At 42.6% G+C, this 19,213-nt stretch overlaps 1 protein-coding gene across 1 annotated transcript in view; it reads right to left on the bottom strand.

The window, feature by feature from the left end:
* Positions 1–19,213, bottom strand: part of itpr2 (inositol 1,4,5-trisphosphate receptor, type 2) — a 246,649-nt gene that overhangs the window by 45,009 nt on the left and 182,427 nt on the right. Inside the window, 3 exon segments of the mRNA XM_055155239.1 lie at positions 2,067–2,232; positions 5,363–5,484; positions 14,763–14,831. Coding sequence (XP_055011214.1) covers positions 2,067–2,232; positions 5,363–5,484; positions 14,763–14,831 — 357 coding nt within the window.

Raw genomic sequence — 19,213 nt, 5'->3', positions numbered from 1 at the left:
TCAAATTCATAGTTTTCATGTTCCAAAATTTGTCACATCAAGAGCGAAGTTTTGCCGACGACACAGAGGCGGAAAATTCTGGAGTCAGTTTTCACATCTGGTTTGTGACGCAGATCAGAGGCGTCGTTTAAAAAGAGTTTGAGGAAATGTTTGATATTTCATGTTAATGTTTGATCATCTTTCAATTGTGGATTTTTATTGTGTTTTAATCCATGTTTGAATCAAAAGAATTTAATGCATGGTGTTTAAATGTCATCTTTATATATATATACATTTTTATGCACAATGATAATGTAAAAGTTTTAATGTATTCATAAGGTGGAGGCTTTAATATTTCGCCCTATTGGGTTTTTTGTCTCTTCCGGCACCAACTTTTTATCTAGTGTGTTTCTTTTTATTGTCATGTTATATGTGCAAAATAAATAAATAAATAAATAAAAGTTGTTTAAACCGCTGGGTTGAAATTGTAAGAAAAAAGTAGCGGGTTATAGTCCAGAAATTACAGTATGTTTTTTTGTTTTTTGTATGTTTTTTATGTTTGTTTGTTTTGTGATTTTATGTATTTCTTATTCTGTAAAGCACTTTGAATGACTTTGTGTAAGAATTGTGCTATAGAAATAAACTTGCCTTGCCTAAAAAAGAAAAAAAAAAAATATATAGGGGATTTTTGATATTTTATTTAGTGTTTGAGGAAACTCGATCTGACTGAAAATGTCACCTTCTTGTTCAGTTTGAGGTTGTAAAGTTTGTTGTGTAGGAGCTCGATCCTCGTGTCGCAGGTTGATTAAATTAAAGGTTGTATGGAGGATTTTTTTTGTTTCAAATTGTCAGTGATAGATTATAGATGCAGTCGCCTTGTAATTATGATGACCAAAAAAAAGAGAATAAAAATTCATCAACTCTGGACGTGGTGGGGCCAGATAAACATTTGCCAATAGATAACGACACTGCCTCGTTATCTGTGAGCTGACAGGCTGTCAATCAAACTCCCTACGTTTCTAGTGTAACTGACTTGCCTGCGCCGCCGGTACGTGGTTTACGTACGACTGTCACACAGTCCACAGACGCAAGACGCACAGACGCTGTTTACTCCACCAACGCAACAGTTCTTAGCGGCTTTTTTTGACCTATATCTTCCTCGCAGTTCGCACAAAGTTTGTTGCAATGACGACAAGAATCCAGGAGCAGTTCGCCGCAAAAGAAAGTCCGTTTTTGAGGTGAAAGAAGAAGACAAGGGGAAAAGCAGCGAAGACAAACTAAGGTGATTCTTGAAGATTCATTCCAGCGATGGCGCGACTGAAGCAGACGAAGGGTCTAAAGACTGAACCACTGGTCCACAAATTACTCCTGGACAGGAAACTTCTGCTTATTATGAAAACGTACTTTATTTCCAAGAGCTACACAAACGTTTTTCAGGACACGAAAGTGATATCCTATGTCTGAAAACTTAATTTTCAAGGCAAAGAAAGAGTCCACTTGCTGCTGCGTGTTGTAGTTAGTTCATTCGCACTGAATCTCCGCGCAACCTTCTCTGCCCTTTCCTGCTCCTCTCCCGCTGCTCTCTTCCAACTAAACTTTCCGCGAACGAAATGTACCGCCCCCCCCTCCCCCCGCTCCTCACTTCTCCGTCTTGCCTAACCAACACTGTAGTTAGTTGTTTACAAGTCATGTGCAGCAGCGGCTGTAAACAAACCTGTTTGTGGCGTAAGGAGGAGGAGGGAGGAGGCGTTTCTACGTAGGAGCTGTAGGGGAGGGGAGGTGGTTTCACACATGCTGCAACACTTTGAAAAAGGACAAACAGTCGCTGGATTTCTCGTTCCTTGGAAAATCCTCTATACAACCTTTAAATATTTAAACGTTTTTCCTTGCAGATTGGAGAGTTTTGTTGTTTCCACATGAAAGTTAAAACACAGAGAAACCAAACTGACCAAAAAAAACACAAAAAATTCAAAGTGTTTTTCCATTTTTCACGAGTATCTCCCACTCACACTTTCACTTCGTCGTAAACACATTTCCCGTCCAGTCCAGTCATTGTTGTTGTTGTTTTTTGGTTTTTTTTTACGCACCACAAATGAAGCAGGTGGTTTTGAGGATCTCCTCCTTCCGCTGCTTCTCGCTCCTCAGGTCGGCGAAAGTGTCGATGATGACGCCGAAGATCAGGTTCAGCACGATGATGATGACGACGAAGAAGAAGAGGAGGTCGTACACCACGCGGGCGGCGAACAGAGGCTCCTGCGGCGACAGAACGCACAAAAACAACGCACACTCAGACGACAAAACACAACCAGGAAATCAAGAATATTTGGATAATACATCAAATTTTAAACCGGGAAAATGAGGAAGTATGTTTTTAAAGCTTTTATATCACACAAAACTGACTCCTGTGAGCTTTAAGTCGTGTTATAATTCTGTTTCCTCCTCAAAAACAGACCTGGAGTTGTGTTATTATTAGTCTGTCTACAATTTCAAAGCTTAAAATGCTCTGTTCCACCTTGTGATGTCATGAAGTGGCAGTAAACACCTCCTTTTTACCTTTAGTTCAGTGGAGATCGGGCAATTCCAGAGCTGAAATCATCCAAATGATTCTAGTGAAGGTGTGCGGAGTTTAAAAACACAGTGGAGCACTTCCTGTATGACCACGTGACATCACAAGGTGGAACAGAGTTTTCAGTTTGAGAGAAAATAAAGAAGAAACATGCAGAGTTTGTGAGTTAAACATGTGAATGAAACAAAACACAAGTTCAGGTTTTTTGTGACGAGGAAACGACAATAGAACAGATCAGAAAACAGACAAATATTAAATCCATCTAAAACTTATCTCAAAACTTCATATAAAACTTATTTTAAAACTCATCTTAAAATTTAAACACAACCGAGTCCAGGCACTAAAAGAAGTAAAAATCACACAAGGAAAAAATATATAGTTAAAAGGCCTTTATTTAGACGGCCAAACTTATCTTTAAACTTAAAACTTATCTTAAAACTCAGCTTAAAACTTATTTTTAAACTCATTTTAAAACTTTGCTTAAAACTCATCTTAAATCTCCTCTTAAAACTTAGCTTAAAACTCATTTTAAAACTTATCTTAAAGTTTATCTTAAAATTCATCTGAAAATGTATCAAATTGATCTTAAAACTTTGCTAAAAACTCATCTTAAACCTCATCTTAAAACTCACCTTAAAATTTATGTTAAAAGTTATTTTAAATCTCATCTTAAAATTTTACTTAAAACTTTGCTTAAAATTTATCTAAAAACTCAGCTCAAAACTCATCTTAAAGCTCATCTTAAAACTAATTTTAAAACGTATTTTAAATGTCAGTGCTCTTGTCTTCATGTGTGCAAACTGTGGACTTGTAAACTCTGCGTTCACGTTGAGGATCTGGCTCGTTCTCGACTTGACATGTGGCTCATTCTCCACTTGACTTGTGGCTCTTTCTCAACTTGAGGCTCGTTCTGTTTTTGACTCGCGGGTCGTTCTCGACTTGTGGCACGTTCTCTGCTTTTTGACTCACGGCTCGTTCTCGGCTCGCGTCTCGTTCTCGTCTCGGCGATTGATAAAAACGTTCATTACTCCGCGCAGACGGCGACGGGCGACTTCTATGACAGAACGGAGCTTTAAGAAAATATAGTGAGGAAACCGTAACTCATCTCCACTCGCCGACAAGAATAAAAGTGGGTCCCCGTTCCATAAGTCACTTCAATTTAATCTCCTGAAAGTGCCGCTTTATGTCGCTGTTTATGTCACATTAACTCGACTTTATATTCAGAAAGACGGACAGAGACGTGAGGAACGGCGCAGGAGAAGACGGATGTGAACCAACGCAAATTTAAAGCTTTTATATTAAACTAAATGGATTCTTCTGAGCGTTAAATCGTGTTATAATGTTTTTACTTCATCAAAAACAGAGCTGCAGTTGTGTTTTGTTTCATTCACACGTTCGAGTAAATCTTTATTATGAGTCTGTTTACATTTCCAAAGCTCTAAACGCTCTGTTCCACCTTGTGATGTCATGAACTGATATTATTCCACATGAACAGCTCCTTTTACCTTTAGTTCAGTAGAAATTGAGATTCCGGAGCTGAAATGATCCAAGTGACTCTAGTGAAGGTTTAAAAACACAGTGGAGCACTTCCTGTATCACCACATGATGACATCACAAGGTGGAACAGGGTGTGTTTTAAGATTGAGAGAAGAACTCAGCCTAAATGTGCAGGTTTGTGAGTTAAATGTGTGTGAAAGAAACAAAAAAAAAAACACAACTCCAGGTCTGTTTGTGATGAGGAAACGAGCCGCTCGATAATCGAAAAAATCGTTATCAATATTATTTTGGTAAATACCGAAATCACGATTATTTACACTATTATTTTTTTGTTACACGATGCATTTATTCAGCATTTCTCCCTCAAAAAAAAACAACACTTTGTTATTGATAATTTAAGCAAAATTAAAATAAATAAATAAATAAAAAATAAATATCGGCTACAAATCTGAACCTTAGAGCAGTTTTGTGATGTATAAAACATAAAATGAATAAAATAAAGTTTGAACATGAAATAAAGTGTAAAACAACTTAAATGTGTCCAAGATAAACTATACACCCAGCATCTCTATATTTAAAAAATAAAATACACTTAAATATGTATAAATATGTCCCAAAATAAACTTCTTAACTGTGAAGTTTAAATCGTAACAACTTCATTATATGAATTTGGAGATCGTTTGACACACAAATCGAAATCGCGATTAAAATTTGATGAGACAGGTGAGACAGGTGGGACAGGTGGGACAGGTGGGACAGGTGAGGTGGGACAGACAGGTGAGACAGGTTGGGACACAGGTGGGACAGGTGGACAGGTGGACAGGTGGGACAGGTGAGACAGGTAGGTGGCACAGGTGGGACAGGTGAGACAGGTGACACATTTGGGACAGGTGAGACAGGTGACAGACAGGTGGACAGGACAGGTGAGACAGGTGGGACAGGTGGGACAGGTGGGACAGGTGGACAGACAGGTGACAGGTGGACAGGTATGTGGGACGATGTGGGACAGGTGAGACAGGTTAGGTGAGACAGGTGGGACAGTATGAGACAGGTGAGACATTTGGGACAGGTGAGACAGGTGGGACAGGTGAGACAGGTAGGACAGGTGGGACAGGTGAGATGGGTGGGATGGGTGGACAGACAGGTGAGACAGGTGGGACAGGTGGGACAGACAGGTGAGGTGGGACAGTATGAGACAGGTGGGACAGGTGGGACAGACAGGTGAGGTGGGACAGTATGAGACAGGTGGGACAGGTGGGACAGACAGGTGAGGTGGGACAGTGTGAGACAGGTGGGACAGGTGGGACAGACAGGTGTTACCTCTTTGGAGGGTCTCCGGAGGATGTCCCCGACTCCTCCTCCGTTCCTCAGTCCCTGGTTTAAGACGGTGATGATGCACATGAGCAGAGTGTCACAGACGCGCTCCGTCCCGTCATCGCCCCCTGGAGGAAGAGACGAGGACACGACATGAGGACACGACACGAGGACACGACACGTGAGGACACGACACGAGGACACGACACGAGGACACGACACGAGGACACGACACGAGGACACGACACGAGGACACGACACGAGGACACGACAAATGAAACGATGTAGAACAGAATCATTATCAGAAAAAAAAGTCACTTAAAATGCACTAAACATGAGGATATTTAAAGGATGAAATTTGGGAAAAATACGTGGGACAAGCTCGAGATTTACACTTAGACGGTGGTGGAACAAGTACCGTAATTTCTGTACTATTGAGTGCACCTGAAAAGCAGCATCAATAAAATTTTAAAAGAAAAAAGAAACTGCACATATATAAGCCTCATGTGTCCACGTTGTAACTCGAGATATTTACACAGAAAACCATTTCAATAAAGGGCAGTAAAAAGTAAAAATCGCGCTTTTCCCTGTGTGATTTTTACTTTTTTTGGAGTGCCTGGAATTCATTGTGTCTAAAATGTTGCCTGGAATGTTCCACAGTGTGGCATTATGCACATTTATCTCCACAGAGACAGCAGGCCACAGGACATGAGTAAGAATGAAAGACATTTTTTAAAGTCGACAACAACTGTACAACTCACCCTTATGTGACAGATAATACTCCCTACAAATGTATGACAATTCACTCTTATGTGACAGATAATACTCCCTACAACTGTACAACAACTCACCCTTATGTGACAGATAATACTCCCTACAACTGTACAACAACTCATGGCAAGGCAAGTTTATTTGTACAGCACAATTCGTACACAAAGTAATTCAAAGTGCTTTACAGAATAAGAAATACATTAAAATCATAATAAAAACAAATCAAAACATAAATAATCATGAAGATTAAAATAAAAAAAGAGAGACATAAATTGGAGAGAAGAGTGCAGAATGAAAACCTTTCAGTTATTTGCACAGTTAAACAGAAGAGTCTGTCTCACATGTTCATGTTCATCTTTATATAACAGACAATACTCCCTACAGATAATACTCCCTACAACTGTACAACTCCTTATATCACAAATAATACTCCCTACAACAACTAATTTATTTTAATATAACTTGTCAAATAAAATGATAATTTCACAATTTTTAAGTCATTTTATGATAAATTTAAATGTTTATATTTTACATTTTGGCCAAGACTTACACTTATGTAACAGATAATAATAATAAAATAATATATATATATATAATATATATATATAATATATATATATATATATTTATTCATATTAATAATATTGGGATATAGCCCAAAATGTGAAAACAGGAAAATACCTCTGTGTAATCCATTTATTTCAGCAAAGTAACTGTAATCTAATTACAACTCACTGAAACAGTAACTGTAACTGAATAATTTGTACTCTGATTACATAACTCTGGTTCATGTAATCTGTTACTCCCCGACACTGTTTATGGATCATTAAAGTTTCGTCCCGGACGTCCCGGTTTGGAAGTCACGTCCCGGTCTCGTCCCGGTCTCGTCCCGGCCTCGTCCCGGCCTCGTCCCGGCTCTCGTCCCGGCCTCGTCCCGGGTCCCGGCTCGTCTCGTCCCGGCCTCGTCCCGGCCTCGTCCCGGCCCTCTCGTCCCGGTCCCCTCGTCCCGGTCTCGTCCCCTCCGGTCGTCCCGGCCTCGTCTCGTCCCGGTCTCGTCCCGGCCTCGTCCCGGTCCCGGCCTCGTCCCGGCCTCGTCCCGGTCTCGTCCCGGCCTCGTCCCGGCCTCGTCCCGGCCTCGTCCCGGCCTCGTCCCGGTCTCGTCCCGGTCTCGTCCCGGTCTCGTCCCGGTCTCGTCCCGGTCTCGTCCCGGTCTCGTCCCGGCTCGTCCCGTCGTCCCGGCTCTCGTCCCGGCTCGTCCCGTCTCGGCCTCGTCCCGGTCCCGTCTCGTCCCGGCCTCGTCCCGGTTTAGTCCCGGTCTCGTCCCGGTCTCGTCCCGGTCTCGTCCGGGCCTCGTCCCGGCCTCGTCCTGAGGAGAACCTGGTGTGGACGTGTATGAAGACGCTCTGAAGCTCTCGCCTCTTTTGTGTTTCCCTCCTCAGTTATTTTCAGATCCTCTCGCCTTTTACCTCACGAAATGATTCACTCAACCTTTCTCCTCCTCGTCCCTCAGACTCCTGATCCTTCATTATCGCTCCGTCTGCGTCTCCCCAACTCCAAACGCTCTTTCAGGACGACCAGGTTTTTTTTTTTCATAATTCTGAGACGTTTGTTGTAAATAAAATGTTAAAGAGTGTGTGAGATTGTTCGTTCTCGTGTCAGAATCTGAGGAGCTTCTGTCTCTGTGGGTTTTTTTTTTGTTTTTTGTTCATTCACAAACTCGGATTTCTGTATTTTGGTAAAACAAACGACAATTTATGCTCCACTTTACTGTTGGCAGAATCAGACTAGACCAGAACTGTGATAGTCCTGGTTAAGTCCTGATATAGTCCTGGTTTAGTCCGGGTTTAGTCCGGGTTTAGTCCGGGTTTAGTCCGGGTTTAGACCTGGTTTAGGTCCGATGTAGTCCTGATTTAGTCCTGGTTTAGACCTGGTTTAGTCCTGGTTTAGTCTTAGTCTTAGTTTAGTCCTGGTTTAGTCTGGGTTTAGACCTGGTTTAGTCCTGGTTTAGTCTTAGTTTAGTCTTAGTTTAGTCTTAGTTAGAAGACCATAGTAGACCTGGTTTACCTGAGAGTCCTGGTTTAGGTTTAGACCTGATGTTTAGTCCGTGGTTTAGTCCTGGTTTAGTCCTGGTTTAGTCCTTTGGTTTTAGTCCTGGTTTAGTCCTGGTTTAGACCTGGTTTAGTCCTAGCTTTAGTCCTGGTTTAGGACCTGGTCCTGGTTTAGACCTGGTTTAGACCTGGTTTAGACCTGGTTTAGACCTGGTTTAGTCCTGGGACATTTCTTGTAATAAAACTGGGACAAATCAGTGTTTTTTTTGTATAAATCTGTGGGACGAGGGGGACACAGACTCAGGACTGGGACTGTCCCGGGTCAACAGGGATGACTCTGGTTCACTCTGGTTCTGTTCCAACTTGTGATGTCACGATGTGGTGGCTTTCAAATGAACAGCTCCTTTTACCTTTGGCTCAGTACTTTGGTAAGTCCAGGTCTGAAATGATCCAAATGATTCAACAATTCTTATTGTTTTGTCTGAAATGTTTCACAGAATGACATTAAACCTTTCTATTTTCACGGAGACCAAACAAGACCAGGTTACAGGTCAGATCTGTGGAGAGGCGTCCCCTGCACAAGTCCAGGTCTGTTTGTGACGAGGAAACATTAGAACAGATGTTGGACCTTTAATGTAACGTGAATTTAAATGTAAAGTCTGTGGATTTTCAGAGTTTTATTGGAAATCTGACCTGAGATCAGTTCTGTACGAGCGTCCAGAGAGGATCTGAACGACTCGGTGTGTGTGTGTGTGTGCGTGTGTGTGTGCATGTGCATGTGTGTCTGCGGGGGGGCAGGGGGGGTCACGTGCTCGGGCTGATGGAGCAGGTGATCCACAGAACAGCAACAAACACAAGAATGACTCACCGCCTCATCCAGTTACACACAGAGAGAGAGAGAGAGAGTGTGTGTGTGTGTGTGTGTTGTGTGTTTGTGTGTGTCTGTGTGTGTGTGTGTGTGTGTGTGTGTGTGTGTGTGTTTGTGCGTGTATCTGTGTGTTTGTGTGTGTGCAGTGTTGGGAAGGTGACTTTTAAAATGTAATCCCCTACAGATTACAGATTACAACACCCCAAAATGTAGTTTGTAACATAATCCATTAAATTACTTAAAGTGAGTAACGTAATCTGATTACTTTGGATGACTTGATATTGTCATGTTTTTTTTAAAAACGACATGAATGTAAGCAAACACATCCTGAAAATTCTTGTTTGTTTTCTTCAAATTGTCTGAGCCCAAGTCTCCATGAATAAACAACTGTTTACTGTAGAAACAAAGACCACGAGATCTGAACATAAGAGGTTTTTGTCTGTTAAAAGACAGAAACAAGATCAGACTTTCCTTCACCAGATTAAAAAATATTATTGATAGAGAAATTATTTTTTATATGAGATCAACTTAAATTATGTCAACCTACTGTTAGGTGTCATGTTGTTTAGACCTGGTTTAGTCCTGATTTAGTCTTGGTTTAGTCCTGGTTTAGACCTGGTTTAGACCAGGTCTAGACCAGGTCTTTAGTTCTGGTTTAGTCGTGGTTTAGTTCTGGTTTAAACCTGGTTCAGTCCTGCTTTAGTCCTGGTTTAGTCCTGGTTCAGTCCTGCTTTAGTCCTGCTTTAGTCCTGCTTTAGTCCTGCTTTAGTCCTGGTTTAGTCCTGGTTTAGTCCTGGTTCAGTCCTGGTTTAGTCCTGGTTCAGTCCTGCTTTAGTCCTGCTTTAGTCCTGGTTTAGTCCTGGTTTAGTCCTGGTTTAGTCCTGGATTAGTCCTGGTTTAGTCCTGGTGTTAGTTCTGGTTTAGTCCTGGATTAGTCCTGGTTTAGTCCTGGTGTTAGTTCTGGTTTAGTCCTGGATTAGTCCTGGTTTAGTCCTGGTGTTAGTTCTGGTTTAGTCCTGGATTAGTCCTGGTGTTAGTTCTGGTTTAGTCCTGGATTAGTCCTGGATTAGTCCTGGTGTTAGTTCTGGTTTAGTCCTGGATTAGTCCTGGTTTAGTCCTGGTGTTAGTCCTGCTTTAGTCCTGGATTAGTCCTGGTTTAGTCCTGCTTTAGTCCTGGATTAGTCCTGGTTCAGTCCTGCTTTAGTCCTGCTTTAGTCCTGGTTTAGTCCTGGTTTAGTCCTGCTTTAGTCCTGGTAGTCCTGGTTTAGTCCTGGTGTTAGTTTCTGGTTTAGTCCTGGATTAGTCCTGGTTTAGTCCTGGTGTTAGTTCTGGTTTAGTCCTGGATTAGTCCTGGTTTAGTCCTGGTGTTAGTCCTGCTTTAGTCCTGGATTAGTCCTGGTTTAGTCCTGGTGTTAGTTCTGGTTTAGTCCTGGATTAGTCCTGGTGTTAGTTCTGGTTTAGTCCTGGATTAGTCCTGGTTTAGTCCTGGTGTTAGTCCTGCTTTAGTCCTGGATTAGTCCTGGTTTAGTCCTGGTGTTAGTTCTGGTTTAGTCCTGGATTAGTCCTGGTTTAGTCCTGGTGTTAGTTCTGGTTTAGTCCTGGGTTAGTCCTGGTTTAGTCCTGGTGTTAGTCCTGCTTTAGTCCTGGATTAGTCCTGGTTTAGTCCTGGTGTTAGTTCTGGTTTAGTCCTGGATTAGTCCTGGTTTAGTCCTGGTGTTAGTCCTGCTTTAGTCCTGGTTTAGTCCTGGTGTTAGTTCTGGTTTAGTCCTGGATTAGTCCTGGATTAGTCCTGGATTAGTCCTGCTTTAGTTCTGGTTTAGTCCTGGTGTTAGTTCTGGTTTAGTCCTGGATTAGTCCTGGATTAGTCCTGGATTAGTCCTGCTTTAGTCCTGGTTTAGTCCTGGTGTTAGTTCTGGATTAGTCCTGGTTTAGTCCTGGTGTTAGTTCTGGATTAGTCCTGGTTTAGTCCTGGTGTTAGTCCTGGATTAGACCTGGATTAGTCCTGCTTTAGTCCTGGTTTAGTCCTGGTGTTAGTTCTGGATTAGTCCTGGTTTAGTCCTGGTGTTAGTTCTGGATTAGTCCTGGTTTAGTCCTGCTTTAGTCCTGGTTTAGTCCTGGTGTCAGTCCTGGTTTAGTCCTGGTTTAGTTCTGGTTTAGTTCTGGTTTAGTCCTGGTGTTAGTTCTGGTTTAGTCCTGGTGTCAGTCCTGGTTTAGTCCTGGTTTAGTTCTGGTTTAGTTCTGGTTTAGTCCTGGTGTTAGTTCTGGATTAGTCCTGGTTTAGTCCTGGTGTTAGTCCTGGATTAGACCTGGATTAGTCCTGCTTTAGTCCTGGTTTAGTCCTGGTGTTAGTTCTGGATTAGTCCTGGTTTAGTCCTGGTGTTAGTCCTGGATTAGTCCTGGGTTTGCTTTAGTCTGGTTAGTCCTGTGTTAGTTCTGGATTAGTCCTGGTTTAGTCCTGGTGTTAGTTCTGGATTAGTCCTGGTTTAGTCCTGCTTTAGTCCTGGTTTAGTCCTGGTGTCAGTCCTGGTTTAGTCCTGGTTTAGTTCTGGTTTAGTTCTGGTTTAGTCCTGGTGTCAGTCCTGGTTTAGTCCTGGTGTCGGTCCTGGTTTAGTCCTGGTTTAGTTCTGGTTTTAGTCCTGGATTAGTCCTGGATTAGTCCTGGTGTTAGTTCTGGTTTAGAGGTGCACAGGAGGAGGTTTACACGAGAAAACACGTTCCACACGCGGCGCACGAGACGTCGGTGTCCACGCAGTAACTACGGAGACGTGACCCGCGGGTTCTCAGGTTGATGACGATGATGAAGGTGTGTGTGTGTGTCTGTGTGTGTGTGTGTGTCTGTGTGTGTGTGTGTGTGTGTGTGTGTGTCTGTGTGTGTCTGTGTGTGTGTGTGTGTGTCTGTGTGTGTCTGTGTGTGTCTGTGTGTGTCTGTCTGTGTGTGTCTTTGTGTGTGTGTGTCTGTGTGTGTCTTGTGTGTCTGTGTGTGTCTGTGTGTGTCTGTGTGTGTGTGTGTCTTTGTGTGTCTGTGTGTGTCTGTGTGTGTCTGTGTGTGTCTTTGTGTGTCTTTGTGTGTCTGTGTGTGTCTGTGTGTGTGTGTCTTGTGTGTGTCTGTGTGTGTCTGTGTGTGTCTGTGTGTGTCTTGTGTGTGTCTTGTGTGTGTCTGTGTGTGTCTGTGTGTGTGTCTGTGTGTGTCTGTGTGTGTCTTTGTGTGTCTGTGTGTGTCTGTGTGTGTCTGTGTGTGTGTCTGTGTGTGTCTTTGTGTGTCTGTGTGTGTCTGTGTGTGTCTGTCTGTGTGTGTCTGTGTGTGTCTGTGTGTGTCTGTGTGTGTCTGTGTGTGTCTGTGTGTTTTGTGTGTCTGTGTGTGTGTGTTGTGTGTGTCTGTGTGTGTCTGTGTGTGTCTGTGTGTGTCTGTGTGTGTCTGTGTGTGTGTCTGTGTGTGTCTGTGTGTGTCTGTGTGTGTCTGTGTGTGTCTTTGTGTGTCTTGTGTGTGTCTGTGTGTGTGTGTTCTGTGTGTGTCTTTGTGTGTCTTTGTGTGTCTGTGTGTGTCTGTGTGTGTCTTGTGTGTGTCTGTGTGTGTCTGTGTGTGTCTGTGTGTGTCTTTGTGTGTCTTTGTGTGTCTGTGTGTGTCTGTGTGTGTCTGTGTGTGTCTGTGTGTGTGTCTGTGTGTGTCTGTGTGTGTCTTGTGTGTGTCTGTGTGTGTGTCTGTGTGTGTCTGTGTGTGTCTGTGTGTGTCTGTGTGTGTCTGTGTGTGTCTGTGTGTGTCTTTGTGTGTCTGTGTGTGTCTGTGTGTGTCTGTGTGTGTCTGTGTGTGTCTTTGTGTGTCTGTGTGTGTCTGTGTGTGTCTGTGTGTGTGTCTGTGTGTGTGTGTGTGTCTGTGTGTGTCTGTGTGTGTCTTTGTGTGTCTGTGTGTGTCTGTGTGTGTCTGTGTGTGTCTGTGTGTGTCTGTGTGTGTCTGTGTGTGTCTGTGTGTGTCTGTGTTGTGTGTCTGTGTGTGTCTGTGTGTGTCTGTGTGTGTCTTGTGTGTGTCTTTGTGTGTCTTTGTGTGTCTTTGTGTGTCTGTGTGTGTGTGTCTGTGTGTGTCTTTGTGTGTGTCTGTGTGTCTGTGTGTGTCTGTGTGTGTCTTTGTGTGTCTTTGTGTGTCTTTTGTGTCTCTGTGTGTGTCTTTGTGTGTCTGTGTGTGTCTGTGTGTGTGTCTGTGTGTGTCTTGTGTGTGTTGTGTGTCTGTGTGTGTCTGTGTGTGTCTTTGTGTGTCTGTGTGTGTCTGTGTGTGTGTGTGTGTGTGTCTTTGTGTGTCTTTGTGTGTCTTTGTGTGTCTTTGTGTCTCTGTGTGTGTCTTTGTGTGTCTGTGTGTGTCTGTGTGTGTCTGTGTGTGTCTTTGTGTGTCTTTGTGTGTCTTGTGTGTGTCTTTGTGTGTCTCTGTGTGTGTGTCTGTGTGTGTCTGTGTGTGTCTTTGTGTGTCTGTGTGTGTGTCTGTGTGTGTCTTTGTGTGTCTGTGTGTGTCTGTGTGTCTCTGTGTGTGTCTGTGTGTGTGTCTGTGTGTGTCTGTGTGTGTGTCTGTGTGTGTCTGTGTGTGTCTGTGTGTGTCTGTGGTGTGTCTGTGTGTGTCTGTGTGTGTCTGTGTGTGTCTTTGTGTGTCTTTGTGTGTCTTTTGTGTCTCTGTGTGTGTCTGTGTGTGTCTTTGTGTGTCTGTGTGTGTCTGTGTGTGTCTGTGTGTGTCTGTGTGTGTCTGTGTGTGTCTGTGTGTGTCTGTGTGTGTCTGTGCGTGTCTGTGTGTGTCTGTGCGTGTCTGTGTGTGTCTGTGTGTGTCTTTGTGTGTCTGTGTGTGTGTCTGTGTGTGTCTGTGTGTGTCTGTGTGTGTCTGTGTGTGTCTTTGTGTGTCTGTGTGTGTCTGTGTGTGTCTGTGTGTGTCTGTGTGTGTCTGTGTGTGTCTGTGTGTGTCTGTGTGTGTCTGTGTGTGTTTGTGTGTGTGTGTGTGTGTGTGTGTGTGTGTGTGTGTCTGTGTGTTTGTGTGTGTGTGTGTTTGTGTGTGTTAGTGTGTGTGTCTGTGTGTGTATTATGTGTATCTGTGTGTTTGTGTGTATTATTTTTAAATACAGAATTTCTTTTATCACCTCAAATTTTCCTGGTCGTGAAGAATTAAAACTGAAAATATTCTGACGTACAAAATCTTTCAGAAATATTCCTGAGCATCAGAGACAAATCTTTGGGAAATCCGATCATATTTGTCTGTCGTTGATCATAAAAGAAATATTTGTAAACTCTGGAATGAGTCCAGTCGTACAGAAAATGCGTTGTGTGGATTTTATCCATTAGAAAACAAATTGAAAAGTTGAGTTCTGTTCTGGTTTTTGTTCAGTCCGAATGCGACGCAAAATTAACTCTGAAAAAATCTGGGAAAACTGAGAAAATGTCCCGGTTTTCTTCATCTAAATGTCACTGTATTCTTTCTTTTTCCTTTTATAAATTACTTATGAATTTGTGTTTTATAATTTGTCTAACTTAATTAAAAAAACAAACAAACAGATGCCGTTGGAGCGTTCCGTTATGTTCAGCAGATCAACAGAAACTTTGGCTCTGGTTTTACCTCATGCCCAGTGTCGGGAATGACACCGGAAGTCGACATCCGCATGTTTCCAAACGTCTTCCAGTAAACGTGAACAGAACCTTTACGGTTAAAAACACAAACATTTGAAACACATTGTTCAGAGTGTCTGGGTCTTACTGTCAGTCGGGCAGCTGTCTTTGCCGCACGTGTTTGCCAGGCCGTTGTTGCTCACCAGATCTCTTCTCTCTAAAAAAAACAAAAAAAACAACAAAAACAAAAAGAAAGGAAAATTAAAGGTGCAAGACTGCTGCGTGTTTGGAAAATTACAAATCAATATTCAGAGTACAGTAATGTCCAGACTATTGAGCACACCTGAATTTAATCATCAACATCAACAAAATTTTAAAAGAAAAAAGAAAAAGTACAGATACAGGTCGCACTTGATATTTACACAGAAAGATTTTTTTTTTTATTTTTAAATACCGGTACTTTTTCCGAACAGCCTGTAACACGGCAGGAAAACGACAGGATTATCAGACTACGTCACATCGCCTGCAGAAAGAGTCTCTGTTCTGTCTGGATTGTGTCAGCGTCTTGTAGATTTCAGCAGATTTCAGACTCTCTCGGGGGCGGGGACAGGTGTGTGGATCAGGTGTGAGCGGATGTGCGGCTCCTGAAGTTTGAGACGTTTCTTCTTGTCATTTACACACTCACCTGCATTTAACACACGGGTCATTAACACGAATCCCACTCACTGATGTTGATGAAAGAATGAAAGACAGTGGCGCTTTCGATGTGTTCATGAACAAATAATCCGTCCATATATTCGCCACATCGTTGTTTAAGATGCACGATTTAAAGTAGCAACTTATAGTCCGGAAATTATGGTAGATAATTTTAAAGAGGGAAAAAAGTATTACAATTTTTTTAATCATATTTAAAAGGCCCAATATTACACTATTTTCTGACCTAACATTGTTTAACTCTCACAAGAGTCCATTTTGTGTCATACAGGCCCTACTGTATTTATCGGACTGTAAGTCGCTCCGGAGTTTAAGTCGCACCAGCCAAAAAATGCACAATGAAGAAGAAAAAAACATATATAAGTCGCAGTTTTTGTAAAGTCAGAGAGCCAGACTTTGTCCATCATCCAGTGACTTCAGGAAAGTTTCACGGTTCATCCTCCCGGTGTCACAAGTTTCTCTCTCACTCCAAACTTTCTTTCTGCTGCTCCATTTTCGTTTTCAGCTGCAGATTTTACGACTCGCAGTTTGTAATCTGCAGAATCTGAATGTTTTTGTGTTCATTTGTGTTCAGTCGTCTCAGTCTTTGTTTAAATGTTAAATTGTTCAGTGGTGCAGAAGTAACGGTGCGATCGACTGACATGATACAGACAGGACAGAGGCTCTTTCTGCAGGAGACATGCGCAGTAGAGCCAAGTGACAGTGGTGCAGGAGGAACAGGAGCAGCAGATACTGAAAATTGTATAAGTCGCACCGGAGCACAAGTCACAGGAAACACCCAAACCCTGAAATAGTCCAAAAGCCCAAAAAATATGGTGCATAATACAGGACAACAGTTGGTACTGTACAGTAAAAAGGTAAACGCAGAGGTGACACCCAGACCACAGAGCAGGACGCTCACTGAGACATCTCCCTTATTCATACTTTGCAGTGACATCACTTCGGGGTGTTCGACATGTACCTGTATGGCCAAATGTCCAGCAAAACGACTTGAATACACATTAGTGTGGACAGGGTCTAAATCAGTTCTTTTTTAATCAGAATGCGTTAAAATAAAGCTCTTAAGATTAAAAGTCTATCACTTCCACAGAGAGAGCAGTGCCTCCAGTTAGCGTCGCACCCCCGGGACGTGTCGACGAGAGCTGCAGAGTGTGTGCAGAAGCGAGGAGTCCACACAGAGTTCAGCGGGAGCTCACACACAGCCCACAGACAGGCAGACAGCAGCAGGGGGAGTGTGGGGCTCTTACATAACGACTCTGTGTCTGAGGCTGACGCTCGATTCAGAAAAACAGCCTCGGCTCAGGTTATGCAACAAGTGCACATGTGCGAGCAGGTTGTTTCTGACCAGCTCGGGTCATTAAGACTCCCACACAGAGAAAACACGAGCACAGCTGTACAGGAGGAACTGTCTGCTCAGCTCGAACCGCGGGGAGGGTCCACAGACGGAGCGCGGGGATTATCAGGATCAGGACGCTCTGTGAGGCGAGAACTGAAGGTCGGAAAATCATTTCAAGATTGTGATTTAAGATTGAAGATAAGAGAATTGCAATTTGTCCAACGATGCAGGAGAACAGAAAAGTGTAAACTCAAAAATCATGATAAATGACAATTAGAAATACATTTAAATGTTCTATATTACACAAAGCTGAATCATGTTCAAAATCAGACCTGGAGTTGTGTTTCGTTTCATTCACATCAGACATGTCAAACTCAGGCCCAGGGGCCAAATTTGGCCCTGTGAGGTCAAATCAAATCTGTATTAGATCTGCCCACTGCTACAGATCGACTACAGAAACATGATTGATTTAAAATGTTGTTATTATTTTATATTCTGTTTGTTCTGTTCTGTTTAAGCAAAACTATTATTAAACATTTATTTTTTTATTTATTTCAATAAATATTTAGTTTGGCCCACAACTGCCCACGAAAACTGGTCCCAGTTTTTAATTTTAGCCTCTATGACACAGGTGTCAAACATAAGGCCTGGGGGCCAGATCTGGTCCTCCAAGACCTTTAATCTCGCCCTCGGCTGATTTTCTACTCAAATATTGTAAAGATATTTTCTATTAAAATCTTGTTAATTTTCTGTGGTGTTTATCACAGCAGCGTCTCCAGCGTCTCTGTACGTGGCCCCTCCCACCAGAGCAGCACAAATGAAGACTTGTCTCTTTCCAAACGCTCTTAAAGGACGATCGTTTTGACTGTTGACCGTGACACCCTCATCAGAAAAATGTCACACATGAGAAAAGTGGAGCCGAGTGCAGGATTTTACAACAAAAATGGACTTATTCCTGTTTACAGACAAGTTCATGTTAAAACTTTGTGTTGAAATTTGTATTTTTCTTAAAGTTTCAGGTTGTTCATAATATTATAATATTTTGTAAAAGAAAGAGTTCATCAATTAAAAAAGATTTCTGTAACAGATTTGTGTTTCTCTGCACAAATATTTGAACTTATTGTTATTTTTGGGGTTTATATGACATGAGTTTTCTGATCCGGACACTTTGGGATCAAAGTCGGTTGGACACGACCCCCGGAACAAAATGAGTTTGACTCTCCTGCTCTATGAACTTGAGTTTGACTCTCCTGATTCACATGTTTAAGTCGCCTCCTGGTGGTGTGGCGGTGAATTACTATGTGGTGTATGGACCTCGACGCAGATCCATAAATTAAAAACGACGGCAACAAGGCGAAGTGTGTTGAGTCGTTACAGAACTTCGCCCTTAACGACTCAAATAAAAAACTCGGACCTTGGTGATCAATTGGCGGACGGAGAACGGGTGCGATTTTGAAAATTGGTCAAAAACTGTGGGTGCAAACAGAAGATGAGTTTTGTGATGCGGTTGCAGATGAAAAAACAGCCCATCTGCTCATCTCCAATGTCCGGCTACTGAAGTTTGAGACGTTTCTTCTCGTCATTTCTGCACTCAGCTGCATTTAACACATACGAGTCATTAAGACAAATCCCACTCACTCATGTTCATTTAGTATCACAACTTATTTTATCACACGGAGATAAACTGACGAGGTGCAAGAGCGAGACACACAGGTGAAGAGATGATTCGCCGAGGAAGATTCTGTTTGATTGTGTTTTGAACAGTTATTTTGTGCTTCATACACACACCCTCCTCATGAAAACACACGGAGAAATGCAGATGATGCAGTTTTTAAGTTAACGGCATTGATCTGGTCGTCGAAGGAGAAAAATCGAGCCGCTGCACGTGAGCTCGGGGTCAATGAGTCGATGGTGAGACGATGACGAACTGACTCAACGCAAAAAGACGACAAAAGCTTTCAGAGGCGATACAAGCAGACGGCCGAACTTCAAAACGTTGGACACCGACATGTACAATTTTAAAATTTAGTTCAAATTTAGTTGATGCGGCTTATCATCAGGTGCGATCAATAGTCCGGAAAATACGGTTCTAAATCTAGAAACTAAGAGCCACTGTGGATTAAACCGACACTTCCCCACGATCCATCCAGCGTCTTCCTTCACTCTACTGATCGTTTACTCATCGCCGCCGACGCCAGAAACTAAAATATTGTTTGCAGAAACTCCAAATTAGACGTTCATTCATGTTACGTGATTTTACTTTGGTTTTTTCCTCCCTCCATTTAACATCGCACTACAGCCCGGGTGAGTTTACAAAAAAACAGACTAATGAAATTTAAGAACTTTTTGAAAAAAATTACACTTGGACAACAGAATTTAAGGGTGTTTTCACACCGACAGTATTTGTTGCACCAAACAGTCCATTCGAACCAAAAGTGGTTAGTTCAGTTCGTTTTCCTCGGTGTGAAAGCGTCAATCGGACTCGGACCAAATCAAGCGGACCGAGACCTCAAAAAAGAGGTGGTCTCGGTTCGCTTGAATCCGCACCA

Source organism: Boleophthalmus pectinirostris, unplaced genomic scaffold (genome assembly GCF_026225935.1).
Source record: "Boleophthalmus pectinirostris isolate CB_2022bp ecotype Guang Dong unplaced genomic scaffold, ASM2622593v1 HiC_scaffold_2, whole genome shotgun sequence".
In the NCBI taxonomy this organism is placed as follows: domain Eukaryota; kingdom Metazoa; phylum Chordata; class Actinopteri; order Gobiiformes; family Gobiidae; genus Boleophthalmus; species Boleophthalmus pectinirostris.
Note: the sequence above shows the minus strand (reverse complement) of the source record. Positions and strands in the feature narration are given on the sequence as shown.